This window comes from Corvus moneduloides, chromosome 16, assembly GCF_009650955.1.
Source record: "Corvus moneduloides isolate bCorMon1 chromosome 16, bCorMon1.pri, whole genome shotgun sequence".
Lineage (NCBI taxonomy): Eukaryota > Metazoa > Chordata > Aves > Passeriformes > Corvidae > Corvus > Corvus moneduloides.
In genome coordinates, this window is record NC_045491.1 from 9,451,235 (window position 1) to 9,469,628 (window position 18,394).

The following is an 18,394-nucleotide window of genomic DNA, read 5'->3' on the forward strand; positions in this document are numbered from 1 at the left end:
TTGTGCTGGAGGCTGTGGAGTTGGGATACAACTCCCAGCTGTGGGAAGCAGGTGCTGGGGTGGTTCCTGCCACTGGGAATTCCTTATTTATTGCCCGACCTTTGGTCAATGGATGAGCCCAGAGGTGCTGTAGGACACAGGGCAGGCCTTGCCCTCCTGAGCACTCCAGCACCTCCATCCTGCAGCTCCTGCCACTCCAGTGCTCTCCTGGTTCACCCACCTGGGCAGCCTCACAGTGCTGCCAGGGCAGGAGTGCGGCCAGTCACACTCTGGGCAAGTCCTCAGGCCACAGGTGAGCTGAGGGCAGGTTCAGCTGCAGCTCCACACCTGGACAAGAGGTGCTGTGAAACCCGTGGGACAGGGAGGCTGCCCTGGCCCGGCTTTGCTGCCCGGAGCTCAGAGGAAGAACTTGTCTGACCGCCTGTCATGCGAGCGTCCGTGCCGGCTGCCCCGGCCCAGTGCAGCCACACCTTCTGGCAGGGGGCAGCCTATAAGTGTCCCCTTACAAGTGCAGAGAGGCCAAAGGACCTGTCAGATGTGCAGGACAGGGACCGGCAGACACCTGGCACAGGCATCTGGTGACACCAAGACTGGACCCAGGGCTGTCCTGGCTGCGAGGCAGCACCGAGGCTGGTGACCGCTCCTCTCTGGGGGAACCCTCTCCTCGGCTCAGCAGGGTAAGAGGAACAATCCCAAACCTGCTCTGTGCGGCACTGAGGGTTCCTTGGGGACCGGCAGCGGCCACTGCTGAGCCAGGGACTGCCCGAGGTGGCCTCACCTGCCACTCACCTCCTGCCCTGCTCTCAAAGTGTGGCTGAGCTGAGGGAAGGAGGCAATGGGAATGAACTGCATTAATTCAAACACCTGACCAACCTCCTTGCCTGGACTTTATCCTGCCCCTTCTGCCAAGGGGCAGCACCACGGGATGCTCCAGGGAGTTCTTCCAGGGATCCTACAGTGACACCACACCTCACCATCAGGCATTTCTGGAGAAGAAAGTGGGTTTTTATATTCCTTGGTGGCATGTTGCCAGTCTCTGTTCCTGATAAGGAGCAGGGGACAGTTCCCACTTTCCAGGACATTGGCCTGGCTCAGGAGGAGGCCCAAGTGCTCTGCATGGGGCTCAAGATCTTGGTGTGGCAAAGGAGGAAAATGCCAGTGCTCCCAGGGCTGTTCATGTGCTGTCAATCCTGGTGGCTTGTGAGAACATGTTTCCAGCAGCAGCTCCTCACTGGGGCCAGTCCTGCAGTGCTGCCACACTGGGACCCTCAGGCTGTAACCCCCAGCTCTGCTCCTTCCTTCTGTTCCTGCTGTTTTCACCTTCTCTCTAATGCACCCATTTCTCACCAGTTAGAAAATCACACAAGAAATCCACCAACCCACCTGGCCTGCCTGCTGGCAGCATCTCCACATCACAGTTGAGGATGAAGGCAAATGACAGAGACAGGAGCCCTCCCCAGAGCTCTGGCACGAGCAGCACCTCAGCCAAGGACCCTGAAATCCTCAAGGACCAGTCACCACTGTCCTGGGGCTTTCCCTGGCCATGTCACCCATCCTTCCACAGGTATATGCATCAGGACAAAGGAGTGCTCAGCCCGCCCAGGAAGCCATGGATCCCACCAGCATCCCCCCGGCCTCTGTGACCCCCTCGTGGGACGTGTTCCCCCAGCAGACACTGGAGCCCATAGACATCGCTGTGCTCGTGCTCTATTTCCTCTTCGTCCTCGCTGTTGGGCTGTGGGTGAGCAGACACTTGTTAAAAAATTTCATATGTGCCCTGTTACGCTGAAAAATGGGGCTGCTTTGGCCTCAATTTGTTTTGCTTTGGCTGGAATCAGGCTGCTTTTCACTGGACTCCACTGAACGAGCAGAAAGGTTGGTGTTTGCAGGTCCTTCTCCTCTCCTCAGCCTGGGAAGCGTCCTCACTGTCCCTGGGGAGGGCTGTCCAGGTTTGTGTTAGCCCAGGTTTTGAGAACCCTTGTGAGGAAGAGGCTGAGTACAAAGTATTGCTAACAATGATGTTTTGTTCATCCAGGAAGGAATTGCTGTCCTATAAATCACCTGTGCCTGTCCACAGGGCTCCTGACAGCAAATTCCTTAAATGAATAACATTGTCTATATATAATTAAGGCAGAAGGACATCCTTTGGCATGGCTTCTGTGACAGCAAAAGCACAGCCTGGCTGTCAGGAGGCAGAGAGGAACAGCTGCTCCCTTTAGCCGTGGTGCACAACTCTCAGGGTATTGCATGGATCATCTCTGGGGAAGGGGAGCCCACAAGTCACACGTGCAATGCCAAGCATTCCTCCTGACTGCGCCTAATACCCAGGGATTCCACAGCTCTTGTCCAAAATTGCTGGCCTTCCTTTCTGACCTGAAGTGATTGAGTTTGCTTATTACACAAAACATTCCATCAGGGCGCCGAGATGATGGAAAACTTTGCGTGTGGCTCAGGGCACATCCCACATCCCTCATCCCCCAGGATTTCCCAGCAGCAAGTGTCCTTCAGGAAACCTTTCTCCTCCATCTGATGACAGCTCAGGGTCTCACCCAGGGTCTCTGGGTGATGCCCTGAGCCCGTGCTTCCCTCTCTGTGCCCACAGTCCATGTGGAAGACGCAGCGCAGCACTGTCAAAGGCTATTTCCTCGCCGGGGGACAGATGGTCTGGTGGCCTGTGAGTACCCCTGTCCTCATCCTGCCCACAGCCCTGGGCTGCAGCCACACTGACAAACACACGTGCCCGAGCACAGCCCACTTCTCCAAACAGGAATAAACAAACAAACGTTTCTCCCGTGTTTTGCAAAGGCCGGATTCATACTGGCTTTTTTGAGACTGCAGGATGAGGCCCAGCCTGATGCCTCACAAAACCTGCTGTTTCTGGAGATTTCCAGACTTTCCTGGGGGTCCCCACCAAGGTCACAGATTTGTGCTGAGCCCGTCTACTGGCTGGGGTGTCTCATCTGGGCTGGGCTGGTCTCTCAGTGTGTGCTGGTGCCAGAACCTGACATTTCTACCTGTTCCCCCCACCTTCTCCGCTCACCTACAAGAGAGTAGATGCTTTGGAAGCAGGATGGTCCCAAACATGCCCACAAACTGGCAGTGAATGGTGAAAGAAGCTGGAGAGAGGTGCCATAGCCACTGAATCTGTAGGGAAAAGAAGAAGGTGGCAGAGGCTGACGAGGATTTCATGTCCTCTGATGTCAGGAGTAGGGGAACAGCTTCCCTGTGCTCTCGCCAGGCTGAGAACGATGCCCTGTGCCAGGGCCAGATCTGATTTCTCTCTTTCTCCAGGTGGGTGCATCCCTGTTTGCCAGCAACGTGGGAAGCGGCCACTTCATCGGCCTGGCCGGGTCGGGAGCTGCCTCGGGAATTGCTGCAACAGCCTACGAGTGGAATGTGAGTGAGGCACAGCCGGAGCCCTTCCCGGGCTGTGCAGGGAGGCTCCAACGAGCCTCCACACCAGGGCACAGCCCTGGCTGCTCCCACGCTCCGGATCCTGGTGCTGAGCTGCAAGTCCCCAGCTGCTGGGACCTCGTGTCCCCGTCCCACCCGAGCACAGCCTGGAGCACCCCGTCTGACCTTCCCTTCCCTTTACAGGGGATGTTCTGTGTCTTGGTGCTGGCCTGGCTCTTCCTGCCCATCTACATCGCCTCGGGGGTACGTGTGGGCTGTTGTGTCCGTCGGGGTGGTGAGGGATTAACTCCCTCCTGCAGAGCCTGGGGCTGCTCCTGTGGCCTGGCTGGGGGTGACAGAGCTGCTGCCTGCGACCAGCACTGCAGGCTGCGGGCTCAGGTCACTCCCAAACCACCGGCAATGAGCGGAGCCGCTCCACGCCCCGAGGAGGTGGATGAAAACTCCCCTGTCATAGTTTATAGAGAGCCCTGTGCCAGCATCGCAGCAGTCAGTGCTTGCCAAGAGCCAAATACCAGCCCAGGGCAGCCACCAGGGCCCGTCTGCTCCTGTACCAGTGCAAACACCCACACAGCTCCATGGGGAGCCCTTGGCAGCTCTGGGAATGACCCAGGGAACGTCCCCACCTTTCCCTGACCCCATCTATCTCCATAGGTTACGACCATGCCAGAATATTTGCGGAAACGTTTCGGAGGCAAAAGAATTCAGATATTCCTGGCCATTCTCTACTTGTTCATCTACATCTTCACCAAAATATCTGTAAGTAGAAAAAAAAGGGAAATGGATTGGATTTAATTCACTTTGGAAATGTGTGCTGAGAAATGCAACCAGTGGCACTTCCTGGATGAGCAGATAAGGGTTTGTTACCAAAACACCCAAGGAAGAGAGACTGTATTTTTTTGAGAACCTACACAAAAAAGAGTAGCTTCGTTTGCTTTTTTTTTTCTCAGTTTGCACCTGAATGCTTGCTACAGCAGGAGGGAAAGCTCATGGCAGTGTACTGAGCAATAGTCCATGGACAGGTGGGGCTGTGAGGGTGGATGTGGTGGTCGTTAGATTTTGCACCTCTGGCAGCTCCCCTGATTTCTCCCCTTTGCACATTTATTGCCCGTGCACACACCAGGTGCTGTTATGGCAGGATGGAGGAGGATGGAGGAGCTGGGACAGGGTTAGAAGAAAAGTGTTTATTGCACCTGTTTGAATAAATAACTGAATCAAGCCTTGCACAACAGCTTGGTGGCTGTTCATTAACTGCCAGCCAGGGCACGGAGCCATGAAAACAGACAGATCCCTGCTGGGGTTTTTCCTGTACATGGAGAGCCAGAGTGGGACACGGTGTCTGACCCTGCCTCTGAACCTCCTGAAACTTTTGACAAGGGCTTGGAGTGCCAGGACACAGGGAATGGCTTCCCACTGCCAGAGGGCAGGGATAGATAGGGTATTGGGAAGGAATTCCTCCCTGGGAGGGTGGGGAGGCCCCGGCACAGGGTACCCAGAGAAGCTGTGGCTGCCCCTGGATCCCTGGAAGTGCCCAAGGCCAGGCTGGACAGGGCTTGGAGCAACCTGGGATAGTGGAAGATGACCCTGCCCACAGCAGGGGTGGGAATGGGATGATCTTTAAGGTCCCTGGTCCCTTCCAACCAAACCACCCCAGGACTGTATGAAATTGATGCAAGTCCCGGGGTTCAGATGGCACTGATGGGGAAGGCTCAGATTTTCCTCTAGATAAAAGTGACTGTTTGATGGAATCTCTGATAACGCAACTCCTGTATTCAGGATGCTTTTACACCTGTCTGTCCTCCTGTGCTCGGCCCTTTGCCTGTCCCAAAGCTCTCCTCACCCACAGCATTTTCACGTAGCTGCAGAGCTGGTTGGGCAGGGCTGGGCCCAGCCCCGGACACATTTCCTGCTGATCTCCCAGTCCCCATGGCAGCAGGAAGGGATTCCCAGGTGGAAGCTGGGGCTGTGGCAGCCGGGGGAGCTCTGGGGAGGGGCTGGGCAGAGGGGGTTTGCAGGGCAGGTTCCCCAGTCCCTGCCCTGCCCAGCCCAGCTTCACCACCCTGGGGCTTGGAGAAAGAGAAACTCACCCCAATGCCTTTGTCCCAGAGCTGTGCACGCTCCCCTCTCGTGACAGCCCTGTCATCCCCTCACTGTCACCACTGTGACCAGCAATAATGATAAACTGGCTTAAGAGTGAGCTGGCCCTTGTCCTGCTGTGGCAGGGAGGAGCTGGGGCTGCAGAGGGATGTGCTACGGGGGAGATGCTGTGGGGGTCTGGGGGGCTATGTCCAAACCAGGCTGCTCCCAGTGAAGGGGGTGGAGCTTTGAGGAGTTTGGTCATGCTGTCAGTGCACTGTGTGACTGTGCTGTTCTGCAGGTGGACATGTACGCCGGGGGCCCTGTTCATCCAGCAGGCTTGCACTGGGACCTGTACATCGCCGTGGCCGGGGCTGCTGGCCATCACTTGCCGTGTACACCGTGTCCGTGCGTGCTGGGGACAGACCTGCACTGACCCCACCCCTGACCCTGCCACTGACCTGCCCAGTCAGCTGAGACATTCAAGTGTCCAAGGCCAGGTTGGATGGGGCTTGGAGCGGCCTGGGATAGTGGAAGGTGTCCCTGCTCGTGGCAGGGGGTGGCACTGGATGGGCTTTAAGCTCCCTTCCAACCCAAGCTATTCCAGGATTCCGTGATTCATGCCATGCACTATGTCCTGCACCCCCAGCAGCCTGGTTTTGCCGTGAATATAGATACTGGGATGGGAAAGCAATTGAAAACTCACCTTTTTAGAAAAAAATGCCAGATGAGAGTAAGTGAACCTTCCTCAGAGGCCACCCCAGGTGGGCACAGGTCAGCTCTGCCTTAAGGAAAAACTCTGCCAAGGCGTTTTCAGGGTACATTTTCCTTGTTTTCCTGGGGCTCTCTGGAGGTGTGAGGGATTTACACCACAATGAGCCGTGTAATGCGGAAAGACTCCAGGCTTGGATGCCCTTTCAGGGCTTAGGAGTGGCCAAATGGAAAACAGCCACGCAGGGAGCAAGCAGAAATCCCAAACAAAGAAAGGTTATTCCTTTCCCACTGCTCACCCCCAGTGATGTAAAATCACAACCCCTTTTTCTTTCTCCTCCTTTGCAGCTTGGGCTTTGTTGTAGAGCTTTTCCAAGCATTTCCCGTAGAACTGCTTCTGCTTTTGGCTTATAGTGACAAAATGGTGACTCATGATGACTCAAACCTTGAGAAATTCCAAAGTGTCATTGGCCAAACTTCCCCCCAGCACGGACGGAACCCCCAGCCAGGTTCAGGGCTCTGCTTGTGCTGCTGGGCAAGAACTTGTGCAAAGTGTGAACTGCTCTGACAGAACAGTTCATCCCAGTTTGTGCCTCTCTGCTCTCCCAGGTGGCCTGGCAGCCGTGATCTACACTGATGCCCTGCAGACCCTCATCATGCTCATCGGGGCCGTGTCCCTCATGGTCTTCAGTGAGTGTTTTCCTGGGGGTTTGTCACTAAAACTATGACAGAAACTTCACCAAGTTAAATATTAGGGAGAAATCCTTCCCTGTGAGGGTGGAGAGGCCCTGGCACAGGGTGCCCAGAGAAGCTGTGGCTGTCCCTGGATCCCTGCAAGTGTCCAAGGCCAGGTTGGACAGGGCTTGGAGCAATCTGGAATAGTGGAAAGTGTCTCTGCCCATGGCAGGGGTGGGAATTGGTTGGGCTTTAAGGTCCCTTCCAACCCAAAGCATCCCAGGATTCTGTGATCCCATAGGAGAGGCAGCACCTCCTCCAGCCAGCAGTGAGTGTCTGCTCTTCCCCAGCCCAGTCTGAGAATCAAGAGATTCTGATTTTTAAAGAATACTTGTGGAGCATCACCCATAGTGAACCAGAGACTGGAATCAGAGTCCTGACCTGGGGGGATGCAGTAACAGCTTCTCATGACCCATTTCAGGTTTTATTGAAGTTGGTGGCCTTGAAGGTTTGCAGGCAAAATACTTCTATGCCATTCCCAGCATCCGCAAGGAAAACAGCAGCTGTGGCTTGCCCAGGGAAGATGCTTTCCACATTTTCCGAGACCCTGTGAACTCTGACCTGCCCTGGCCAGGAGTCTTGGTGGGAATGACCATCCCATCCCTGTGGTACTGGTGCACAGATCAGGTGGGTCACTGCTTGTTCCTGTGGTTGGTTGAATCTGATTACAAACCTGGGGGTTGAGACCTCACCTGGATTGATTTACTCTTTCTGAGGGGTATCATCAGTAAAATCTTATTTTACATCAGTAAAATCAGATGGTGAAGTCTTAAAGAAGGAAAACTTGATATGCACAACTAAATATTAGTAATCATCTCCATGGAAAAAGTGGTAAGAATGTGTTTGTGTGTTAATCCCAGTCTATAAAGAAGTCTTTTGTTTGTTTGTTTGTTCGCTTTTTAACTTAATCCTTTCACTCCTTGTGAACCACCTGTGAATGTCTTCTTTCACCTTTCCCGGTGTCTGGCTCCCATTCCTTCCAGTGACACCATGAGAGCCAGGGACTTGAAGCCCTAAAACACCTCCTGCTGTTCCAGTTGTGCTTTCTTGCTCTCTTATTTAATGCTGCTTGTTTCAGGCTCTGTCCTGATCCTTGGCCAGGCTTCTCCACAGGGTCAGGGAAGTCCCCAGTGCAGGAAGAATGGAAAATCCTGGGCATGGGTAGGTGAGGGTCAGGTCCTGCAGCACAGTGTCCTTCCAGGCTCGGCTGGAATGGCACAAGCAGTGCCTGTGTTTCTGAAAGGAGTCAGGATCCAAAGCAACAACTCCAGAGCCACAGCCAAGCTCTGTGATCACCCTCTGAGACTTCCAGAGTTCAGTGGAGATCAAAGTTGGGATCGCGTCATCCCAGCCAGCTCCTGCTGCTGGCAGCCAACCAAACCCATTCCTTCATTCCTAGGTCATTGTTCAGAGGTCCCTCGCTGCCAAAAACCTCTCCCACGCCAAAGGAGGCTCCTTGATGACCTCCTACTTGAAGATTTTGCCCCTCTTTATGATGGTAATGCCAGGCATGATCAGCCGGGTTCTCTTCCCAGGTAAGTCCTGAGGGAGAGATCTCTTCCCTCCCTCTGCCTGTGCCAACTCCACAGAGCTGGAGAAGCCTTTCCTGAATAAGCTGAGAGGCTCCAATGCATCAAATACCCAACACATGAAGAAATTTTCTTCCAGTTAGGAGCTGGAGGATGCAGATCCTCCCAGAGCAGCCCCAGACATCCCTGTGCTGAGATAGTCCTGTGTCATTTGCTGGAAGCTCCTCAAGCTCTCCAGTATTTCCCTTAGAAAGCAGTTTACAACATTGAGCAGAGGAACTTGTTCAGAGACACTGGTGTATTGTGGCTGGGAATGCTGCCTCTCACTCCCCACTGCTTATTTCAGATCTGGTGGCTTGTGCAGACCCGGAAATTTGCCAAAAAATCTGTGGCAACCCCTCTGGATGTTCTGATATTGCTTATCCCAAGCTGGTATTGGAGCTTCTGCCTGTAGGTAAGAGCTTGGTGATGGTTCTGGCACTGGTGGGGTTGGCATGTGGCAGCCACAGGCATCTGGGAGGGAAGTTCAGAGAGGAAAATACCCTGGAACTGTCATTTCAGTGAGGTTTGTGTGGGACAAACCTATCACTGTCATTTTAAATTGGAGCTAAAACCAGTTTTAAAAGTCTGTTCTAGCCCACAGAAGACCCCGAGGCCACCCTGCAGTGGAGCTACTGAGGGTTCCTCAGGGTGGCTCTACTTCTCCTTGTTCCCAGGACTCAGGGGCCTGATGATGTCAGTGATGATCGCAGCCCTCATGTCCTCCCTGACTTCCATCTTCAACAGCGCCAGCACCATTTTCACCATGGACCTCTGGAAACACTTCCGTCCTCGGTGCTCGGAGTGGGAGCTCATGATTGTTGGCAGGTGGGGAGAACTGGGATGAGCTGGATTAGAGCCCGAGTGCCAGATACACATCTGGGCACAGCTGCTGGGGTGCCACCACCCTGCACAGGCTCGGGGAGGATGGCAATGGAGGCTTTATGGTTGTGGGACACCTAGGTCAGAGTGTCACACTGAGCAACTGGAAAAGCAGGGCCTGAGCTCACAGGAATGGCTCCTTTGTCTTGCCCAGGGTCTTTGTGCTGCTGCTCACTGTGGTGTCCATCCTGTGGATCCCCCTGGTGCAGGCTGGCCAGGGCGGGCAACTCTTCATCTACATCCAGTCCATCAGCTCCTACCTGCAGCCGCCCGTGGCCATGGTGTTCATTCTGGGCTGCTTCTGGAAAAGAGCAAACGAGAAGGTACCGACTCTGCTGGCCTGAGAGCAGCCCTGCATCCTGGCTGGATGCTGCTCCAACACAGAATTCCCTTCCTTTCCAGGGTGCCTTCTGGGGGCTGGTGCTGGGGCTGCTGCTGGGTTTCGTGCGGCTGGTGCTGGACTTCATCTACCCTGAGCCCCAGTGTGGCGAGCCCGACAGCCGGCCTGGCGTGGTCAAGTACATGCACTACCTCTACTTCTCCATGGTGCTGGCGGCCATCTCCACCCTCACCATGCTCGTGGTCAGCATGGCCACCGAGCCCCCGGCCCCTGAAATGGTGCGTTACCCCTCTGCTCCCTTAGCCCTAAGTGCTTTCCAGGATGCCCCATGCTACATCCCTGGGGATAAATAAGCAGGAGATGGAAGCCTCCGTTCACTCTTGATTTATGGTCACACCTGTAGCAGTGACCTCTCCTCTGCTTCAGCACCTTTGCTGCTGTTTCTGATTTGGGGCCCACAAATCCCACCCTGGAGACTGGTCAACAGTAGATTCTACCAGGAGCTGTTGTTAAGTTCAAGTGTGTGTGTTTCATCCATGTCAAATTAGCCTTTTCCCCTCTATTTTCCAAGAAATTCCAGCTTCTGGGTCATCTTTACCAACTATCTTACTAACTTAGCGAGGAAACATTTTTTACTCGCAGCAAAGAGCCAGTGCAGAGAGTACCTCTCCTCTGGAACATGTTTGTGCCAGTTTGACTATTTTCAGTAGATGTACTGGTGCTGAGAGCAGAAAGGAGAGGGGCAGGGGAGCTTCAGAGCTCCCACAGCAGCACATCCTCTTGCTTCAAAACAGGACTAACCCTGAACTCAGAAATTCTCAGAGAGGGAGATGCCTGGAGGTGTGTGATCAGTCCAGAGCTCACCTGCCCTCCCTGTAACAGCTCTTCCTCATCTCCAGCCTCAATCTTTCCAGCTTTACATGGTGCTCATCGCTCTCTATCTGCACTGCCACTGAGAACATCCCTCTATAATGAGTCTTTTAGATATTTGAAGGAAAAAAACCCTATTTCCCACTTGCTGTCTCTTCTCTCAGAACCCCCACTTTGAGCCAACCCTCCCTGGCCACAATTTCTGTTCTTTTTGCTCCTTCCTGACCCGCTCTCAGTCTGAGCCCAGGGATGGTCCCACACCGGGATGTCCCCTCAGTACAGACTTTACAGACTCATCCTTCTGAGCTGGAGGACAAGCAGCTGTCGTGTCCCAGATAAAACCAACCCACGAGAGGCCAGGGTAGCCCGGCGGAGCCCTCGGCTGCTCCTTCAGGGCAGGAGGACGGATTGCGGCCCTCTCCGCATTGTCTCTGCGGGCGGCGCGGGGCCGAGGCGCCCCTGAGCCCCGGGACAGCAGTTTCCTTAACACCACTTTCATGCCATCAGATAAGTCGGCTCACCTGGTTCACTCGTGGGGATCCTCCGCCCAAGCAGGAGCTGGCAGCCAGCCCCGGCCCCGTCGCTGCCAAGGACCCGGCCGCGCTGCAGCTTGAGCTGAGCACTGCTCCCGAGAATAGTTCAGATGGTAACAAATGTAAGTGGTCGTGCTCAGTAACCCCACACCTCACAGCCCCTGGCGTTCCCAGCGGCCTGCAAGACAAGGGACGTTCAAACTCCTTCCTCTGGAATGCCGTAGCTTCAGGGAGTGCTGAAAGAATCATAGAATTAAAGAACAGAGAATATGCTCAGTTGGGAGGGACCCACAAGGATCATCGAGTTCAACTCCTGGCCCTGCACAGACACCCCAACACTCCCACCCTGGGCATCCCTGGCAGCGCTGTCCAAACGCTCCTGGAGCTCTGGGAGCCTCGGGCCCGTGCCCCTTCCCTGGGGAGCCTGGGCAGTGCCCAGCACCCTCTGGGGGAAGAACCTTTCTCTGATGTCCAACCTGACCTGCCCCTGAACCTCCAGCCATTCCCTGGGTCCTGTCCCTGTCCCAGAGAGCAGAGCCCCTCAGGAGGAGCTGCAGAGCACAGTGAGGTCTGACCTCAGTCTCCTCTTGCCCAGGAGGAAAAAGGCCTTACCTGACATTTTACCTAAGCAGGAGTTCAGTTTCTTTTCCAACTCTCAATGACATTATAAAAGCTTGCAGCAAAGGAGCTGGATGGGATACAGAACCATGGCCCTTATCCCGTGCCAGCAGCTGGTACTGTGGCACCTGCTGCCAGAACTGGTTGGAAAAGGGGAGGGTGGAGGAAAACACAACTGTTGATGAAGTTCCCTTTCTGTTTTTCAGCAGTGTTTTCTGATTGGCTCTAGCAGCAGGGAGAACCCAGAGCCCTGGGCCGAGTTCTTGGCAGATCAGTGAAGGAGGATTTGCACTTTTTAAAACTTGTACTTGTCGGTATTAGGTACAGCTGTGTGTAGAACGCCCTGTGCACTCTGCAGCAATGATTCGCATCCCTTGTTTTTGCCAGGATCAGCCCGTTTATATAATGTTGCAGCTTTTGCTGCGTGTTCCTTTGATCTGTAACAAGCTGTTGTGAGTTAATGAGTTACGGCGCAGCTCTCCCGCTGCTGGGAAGTCTCACACTTGTTGGACATGAGCGTTGCCTTCCCAGCGTTAAATCACGTATGTCCCAAGGCACTGGGAAAATCCAGTTTAGAGGCGTGGCAGGGATGGACTAGGGCAGCCCTTGCCTAGGCAGGCTCAGGGGCAGCTACAACTCAGTTTTTAGGTTTCGTTTATCGTGGCTTAAAATGCTGGGAAGAGCGGAACCTGAGCTCAGAGCTCCAGGGAGGATAGAACTGGTCTTATAGCCCCAGAGGTGCTGACTGAAGGGGTCCCAGCATAGAGAGTATTCATGTAGAGACCACGGGTGTGTTTCTGTGTCCAAACCCTTTGCACAGGAGCATGAGACGTTCCTGGGAGTCACTGCATTGGCAAGACTCATCCCTTCCTCCTGACTCTCGTTCCAGGTGCAGCTGAGGCCAAGGGGAGCTCGAAGCTGCTGAGTACCTTCCTGTGGCTCTGCGGGATGGAGCGCAGGCAGGAGAGCGCCGAGAGTGCACCCAAACCCGAGCCCCTGCCCGTGGCTTCCCTGGAGGAGAAACCGCTGGTGAAACACGTCCTGAACATCAACCTGCTCCTCTGTGTGTGTGCTGGGGTCTTCCTCTGGGCGTACTTTGCATAGCCAGGGATGCCAGGCCACACAACATCAACTAACTTTAATTGGTGTAAATATTAATGATTAGCAGAGGGTTAATGTAATTCTTAATGCTTTCTAAATTTTATTTCTTTATTTAAGACAGACCCTCCTCCCTGATCCTTTCCTTATTTCTAATGGGGGCCTGGCTGCGTCCAGGGCTGAGCACTTGGCACTGGCACCGTCAGACCCTGTCTGGCACCAACCAGCTGAGAAAGGCTGGTTTGGTTATTTTAAATATTTAATTTTGCTCTTTGGCCTTAGAGCACTGCCTGGAATTCAGGAAGCCAGGATTCTCTTCCTATTTATGCCTCTATAACCAGCTACAACGACTTGGGTCCCCTGTGGTTCAGCTCCTCCAGCCTTGAGGGATGGGAGTGACACCCCTGAGTGCCTGGGGCAGAGCCAAGGGCTGTTGTCTGGGCTCTGTTGTGCCTCTGGCTCAGCTGTGCCCATTTAGCTCCTTGAGTGCTGATGGGGCTCTCTGGGAGCTCTGGCTGAGTTACCATCACTGACACTCCAACGGCAACACCAACACGAGCATGCAGCGTGGAAACTGCCCCAAAACTGCTGCCAAGGGCACCTGAAGGACCTAAACCAGCCAAAGCCACCAGCTGTGCCAGGGCAGAGGCACCCAGTGGCAGCCCCTCATTGCCTGGGCCCCCACAGCCGTTCTGGGAGCACCTCAGTGGAGAACCCTGGGCTGGGAGAACTGCTGTCACCAACTGCTGTCACCCCTGCGGCCACAGGTGGGCTGGGCACCATCACCTGCCCTGGCCCCAGGGCCTCGTGCAGCTGCAGAGAAACATTAAAGAGTGAGAGCTGGTTCCTGCCTGCCTGGAGTCTCTGGGGATGGGGGGGCTGCCAAGACCTCTGGACCCCACACCCATGTTGGAGGACGTTCCTCCTTGAGCCCCTCACCTGCCCTCTCGCCCCAAGCTGCTGGTGGTTCCCAGAATTCATTAAATACCAGTAACAAACCTCACCCCCAGAACTGACAGCACTGCATGTGCAGGGAGTGAGAATGGGCAGGAACACCTGGAAACCTGCAGCAGCTCACAAAATCAGAAAATACTCTTTTATTAAACCTTTTAAAGGGAACTGGCACTTGGGGATCCTTCTTGAGCAAGTGAAACACTGTTGGAAAGCCTGGGGGAAAAAGGCACTGCCCAGTTTGGGGGATGAACATCAAAGTCACAGGATAAACTCAGTCACAGGGCTGGAGGTTGTGGCTCACCAAACAATTCAGAGTTACAAAGATTTGTTACAGGACTGGTGTGGTGACAGAGGAAAGTCCTTAAGGGAAAACCAAGCTGAGCATCCAGTGACTCCAAGCTACACAGTCCAGGGGATCACTGTGACCTTCAGGACCCACTGGAAACAACAACACTAGAATAAAGATGCCTTAAGTTGACAAAAAAACAATCTTTAATTTTATAAATGTTCACTCAACTGCTGACTCCAAACAGCTGTTTCAAAGTTCTTTCAAAATTCAACCGTTTTCAACAAAAGCACAAACCCCATTTCCACGGTTTCCTCGTGAAACAGTTGCCAGTTGCACATGAACAAAGCAGGTTAATACAAATAACTATGAAATCAGGGTAAGTACTGATCCTACGTAGCAATGAAATGATTAAAGAGACAGGAAGTTCCTCCTACAGCATGACAGTCCTTCAAGGCACTGGATGCATCCACAGTTCCACAGGGTGACTGAGAACCAGCAGTCACCACCAGCACTGGGGCAGGGGTTTGGTTCATGGCTTGAGGGGAATCTGCAGCAAATCCGAGAGGGAATGTCCCTTGGGAGGCAGCTCCTGGTACGGGCTAAGAACTACAAATAAACTCTAACCGTGACGTGACAAGGATTATTTCCGCAATACAGACATGCACTTTAAATAACTAATGTTCTGCTTCTTATTCTTTCGGAATTTCTGCTAATACCACCTGTATCAGCACTGACCACGCTTCCTAGGCAAGTTCCTGCAGGAATTCATTCCTTCCATCCAAGAGTATGAAAACCGTTGTCCAGACCCAGATCATTAAACTTCTTCTGAGGGCGAAACCGGAGCTTGGCCAAAGGTTGGGCTCCATTTTCTGAGGAAGTCTTCTCCAATCTCAACGATCCTGGAGATCACTGTCCCCAGGATGCACCAGTCCCAACTCCGCACAGCTGTGCCACGTTGCCAGAAGAAGCTTTTCCCTGTTAGGTCTGAGGGTTTTCCTCCAGGAGAGGAGCCCTGGGAAGCCGGAGTGCTCCGGTCACAGCGCGGTGCTCTCCGTGTCATTGTCAATGTCCAGCAGGAGGTGGTTGTGCAGCTCTCTGCCCGCTGGCTCTGCGGGAAGCTCTGAAGGAGGGTTTGGAAGTGGTTCTGGAATACTGGAATTAGAGTCTGCACAAAAAGGGAACAGCAAATTTAGCAGCCGGGCCAGGGCCAGCTCATTCACTTGGGAATTCCTGGGCATTTCCTTAGACAGAGAAGGGAAAGCAAAGATCAATGAAGGCTCTTGGACCAGAGCTGGCCCCAGTGGGCACAAAGGGCTGAGCCCAACTGAACAGCTTGGATTGCTTCTCCTACAGACCCTGGTTTAGTCCTGGACAAAGTAACAGAAACCCACTTCTTCCTGAAGAAAGGAGGACAGTGAGTCTGATTTAGGATTAAATACCTCAGTGCCCCTGGAGAGCTATTCTGGACTTTCATGTCAAAACACTCAGCAAAATAATCTGGCACCTAAATCATCCACCAGGGAACACCACCTGTGACTTTGAGAAGCAACAGGAACAAGGATGGTGTCAAAAGGAGGCAGAAGTTAATTACAGCAAATGCAGATTAAACCTCTCTCCTGTGTAAACAGGGCATGTCATGGTCTTTGCCTCTTCTGAGGAGAGGAGAATTTTGTTCAAGCCAAGGTGTCCAAAAAAAGACCACAAAATGCTGCATCTCTGGTGACTGACTGCCCTGGCAGCTAGAATTATCAAACCAGAAAAATCCCTAGCAGCTCAAAAAAATGTAACTGAAAATCTTGTCAAGATTTTGGAAAGCTGATTTATAATATGCCATGACATCCCTTACTGCAGTCCAGCAGCTGCTCCACACAGGAAGTAATTTAGATCACTTAAATCAACAAAAAATCCAAATAAATGCCTTGTTTTCAAGCACAGGAGGTGCAGACAGGCATCCTAGAGAGATTGGGACTCATAACTCAAGCATGAAATTCTGAAGTTAACCCAAAAGTTACTGTAGAAAAGCTCAAGTTGAAGGTTTCTGAGCTAAATGACCTGGAAGAGAGGGAAGCAGCCACTGGGTGCAGCCTCCCCTGCCCCTGAGCCCCCCACAGCCTGCAGGGATCTGCGTCCTGGGATACTGCAATAGAGCAGCTGGAATTCCATCCTGTTCTGGGTTAAGGCACAGAATCCCAGAACGGTTTGGGCTGGAAGGGAACTTAAAGCCCACTCAGTCCCACCCTCTGCCATGGGCAGGGACACCTTCCACTAGCCCAGGTTGCTCTGAGCCCCTGGAGCAGCTACTCTGGGATGCTGTAACATGGGGTAAGAGCATTTGTGACACAGGACAGTGCAGTGACATCTGATACAGAAGGAGCCTCTGCATGGAACACACCAGTTCTGGATTTTCGGTACATGGAGACAGCACAAGGTGAGAGTGGCCAGGAGACACCAAGAGCTTCACATTCTGCTCTCCAGCACTTTAGTGGGTTAATGGGAGCAGCAGCAGCCCCTCTCTGGCCATGCCTGAGGGACACACACAGCAGGGCACTGGGGTGGGTTAGTGGTTAGCACACACACATCATTAGCAATTAGCAACAGTGTCGGCCAATCAGGGGCCTTTTCCTTACCATTGCACTTGCCAATACAGTTCCTACTGAATGCTGGTCAAACATCTGGATTATTTAATAAAACCTTTGATTAGAATATTCTAGGGCTTCTTCCTTTAACACCATAAATAGAAGTTGAGGCATTACTAAAGTCCAGTACATGGACAAAGGAGTCAACAGTATCCTGAGTACAGTTCAGAATTCCTGTTCTGGGATTATTATAAGGTTTGCTGGCACCTTAATTTTGTTCCCTTGCTCCACTTGCTAAGGTTCAAATTAAAAACAGCAATTGCACATCGTGAATTAGTGAGTCTGTAAGTGCTTGTATGTGCAGCTGTGAATATTAGAGCAGATACTCTTATGTGACAGGTGGTGGTGTTAATTCAGATTATTAATCCTTTAAAAACAGATTGATCTGGAAAAGGTGGATGCTTCAGCATGGAGTGTACTGCTGGAGGTGAGCCTGAGTGTCACTTCAACCCCTCCCCAAGGGGATTTTAGCTAAACAGGCTGGATTTTCTAGGTCCCTTCACCAGATTTGGAGAGAATCCTTGCTCAGCAGCTTTCCCTTCTCAGTTTTCCTGCGTGGCAGCTTCCATACTGTGTTTACAGCACACACCTGGGCCAATTTGCTATGGTTTGCACTTCCCTCTGGCAGGTGCTTGCCTTGCCCAATTCTTATGAAGCAGCCCCAGCTGGAAGTTAATTACAAGACAAGGATTTCTTCTATTACACTGGGGTAAAACAAACCCTCCCTGTCTGCTATCATTTAAGCAATTTCCTCAGAACCAGGAAAACCCTAAAATGAAAAGAAATATTGTCAAACTATGAAACACTGAGAAATTAGGGTCAAGTCTTTCCTTGAAGTTTGACTCATTAGCACAGCTGTTGCTGCTAACTTCATTGTAAAGTGCTATCAAGATTCAGAGCCCAGCCTCAATTCTGACTTCAGCTTGGGAATAAATTATCCTTGTACTTTAAATATACTGACAAAAGTACAATCAGGAAAAGTCAGTTATTTTGAAAAGCAAAGCTACTTTTTAGTTGCTTAAGCAGCTCATTTACTGCTGGTTTAATCACAGAATCCCATAATGGGCAGGGACACCTTCCACTATCCCAGGTTCCTCCAAGCCCCATCTAACCTGCCTGGACACTTCAGGGATGGGGCAGCCACAGCTTCTCTGGGCAACCTCTTTCTCCAATTAACAAAAACCCCAAACTCAAACTATTTCCAGCCTGACTTCTCAATCCAATACTAATTTCAGTGTCCTGGCTGCAAACAGGCAAATCTTGAGCTAACTCAGGCAGGCAGTCCTGACTTCCCCAGCCTGCTGTGCAGTAGTTCCCTCAGGAGGCAGCAGCAGCATCCCAAAGCCTCACACCTGAGCAGTGGGAAGTGAGTGGAGGTGTGGATGAGCTGGGACTGAGCAGACAGAGCCATGAGTGAGGCTGGGAAGCCAAGGTACCACAGTGCAGGTGCTGCTGGGGCTGTTCTGCCACCAGTTTAGTCACATCAGCCTGGATTTTGCCAAATAAACTCCAAGTGGTTAAAAATAACTGCAAACCTAAAGTGAGAGCTACATTAAAACATAACCATAAACCACCAAATTGTAGGAAAAATCATATTTGCCTGCACTGAGCAGAACAAGTCTCTTGGAAATGGGTCACTCATCACACCTGACCCAGGGACTAATTCTGGGGGC

General features: G+C 52.6%; 2 protein-coding genes and 1 long non-coding RNA gene across 4 annotated transcripts in view; 1 reads left to right on the forward strand and 2 right to left on the reverse strand.

Moving 5' to 3' along the window:
* Positions 1 to 689: 689 nt before the first annotated feature.
* SLC5A11 (solute carrier family 5 member 11) lies at positions 690 to 14,759 on the forward strand. 2 transcript variants are annotated; one of them, XM_032125759.1, is made up of 16 exons: positions 690 to 1,741; positions 2,603 to 2,674; positions 3,292 to 3,396; positions 3,598 to 3,657; positions 4,066 to 4,170; positions 5,789 to 5,867; positions 6,367 to 6,370; positions 6,785 to 6,888; positions 7,355 to 7,560; positions 8,333 to 8,468; positions 8,809 to 8,916; positions 9,179 to 9,329; positions 9,538 to 9,706; positions 9,786 to 10,001; positions 11,101 to 11,248; positions 12,634 to 14,759. In XM_032125759.1, the coding sequence occupies exons 1-16, from the start codon at positions 1,544 to 1,546 to the stop codon at positions 12,846 to 12,848; spliced, it is 2,076 nt and encodes a 691-aa protein (XP_031981650.1). In that variant the 5' UTR covers positions 690 to 1,543; the 3' UTR covers positions 12,849 to 14,759. The 2 variants fall into 2 exon arrangements, with proteins under 2 accessions (XP_031981650.1, XP_031981649.1); XM_032125758.1 differs by lacking the exon at positions 6,367 to 6,370 and having other exon boundaries at positions 5,789 to 5,895; positions 6,807 to 6,888.
* LOC116451872 lies at positions 9,584 to 11,812 on the reverse strand. Its single transcript, XR_004243359.1, has 3 exons — positions 11,739 to 11,812; positions 11,115 to 11,362; positions 9,584 to 9,684 (listed from the first exon to the last, which is right to left on the reverse strand). It is a non-coding gene; the product is annotated as an uncharacterized LOC116451872 (long non-coding RNA).
* Positions 14,760 to 15,119: 360 nt separating the features above from the next.
* Positions 15,120 to 18,394, reverse strand: part of ARHGAP17 (Rho GTPase activating protein 17) — a 40,671-nt gene continuing 37,396 nt past the window's right edge. Inside the window, 1 exon segment of the mRNA XM_032125751.1 lies at positions 15,120 to 15,250. Coding sequence (XP_031981642.1) covers positions 15,120 to 15,250 — 131 coding nt within the window.

Bases quoted from the DNA above. Each gene is read 5' to 3' on its own strand.
- SLC5A11 (XM_032125758.1), top strand. From the start codon at position 1,435: ATGACAGAGACAGGAGCCCTCCCCAGAGCTCTGGCACGAGCAGCACCT. The intron at 7,561-8,332 runs GTGGGTCACTGC...CTTCATTCCTAG, and splicing joins GGTACTGGTGCACAGATCAG to GTCATTGTTCAGAGGTCCCT. The intron at 9,330-9,537 runs GTGGGGAGAACT...TGTCTTGCCCAG, and splicing joins GAGCTCATGATTGTTGGCAG to GGTCTTTGTGCTGCTGCTCA.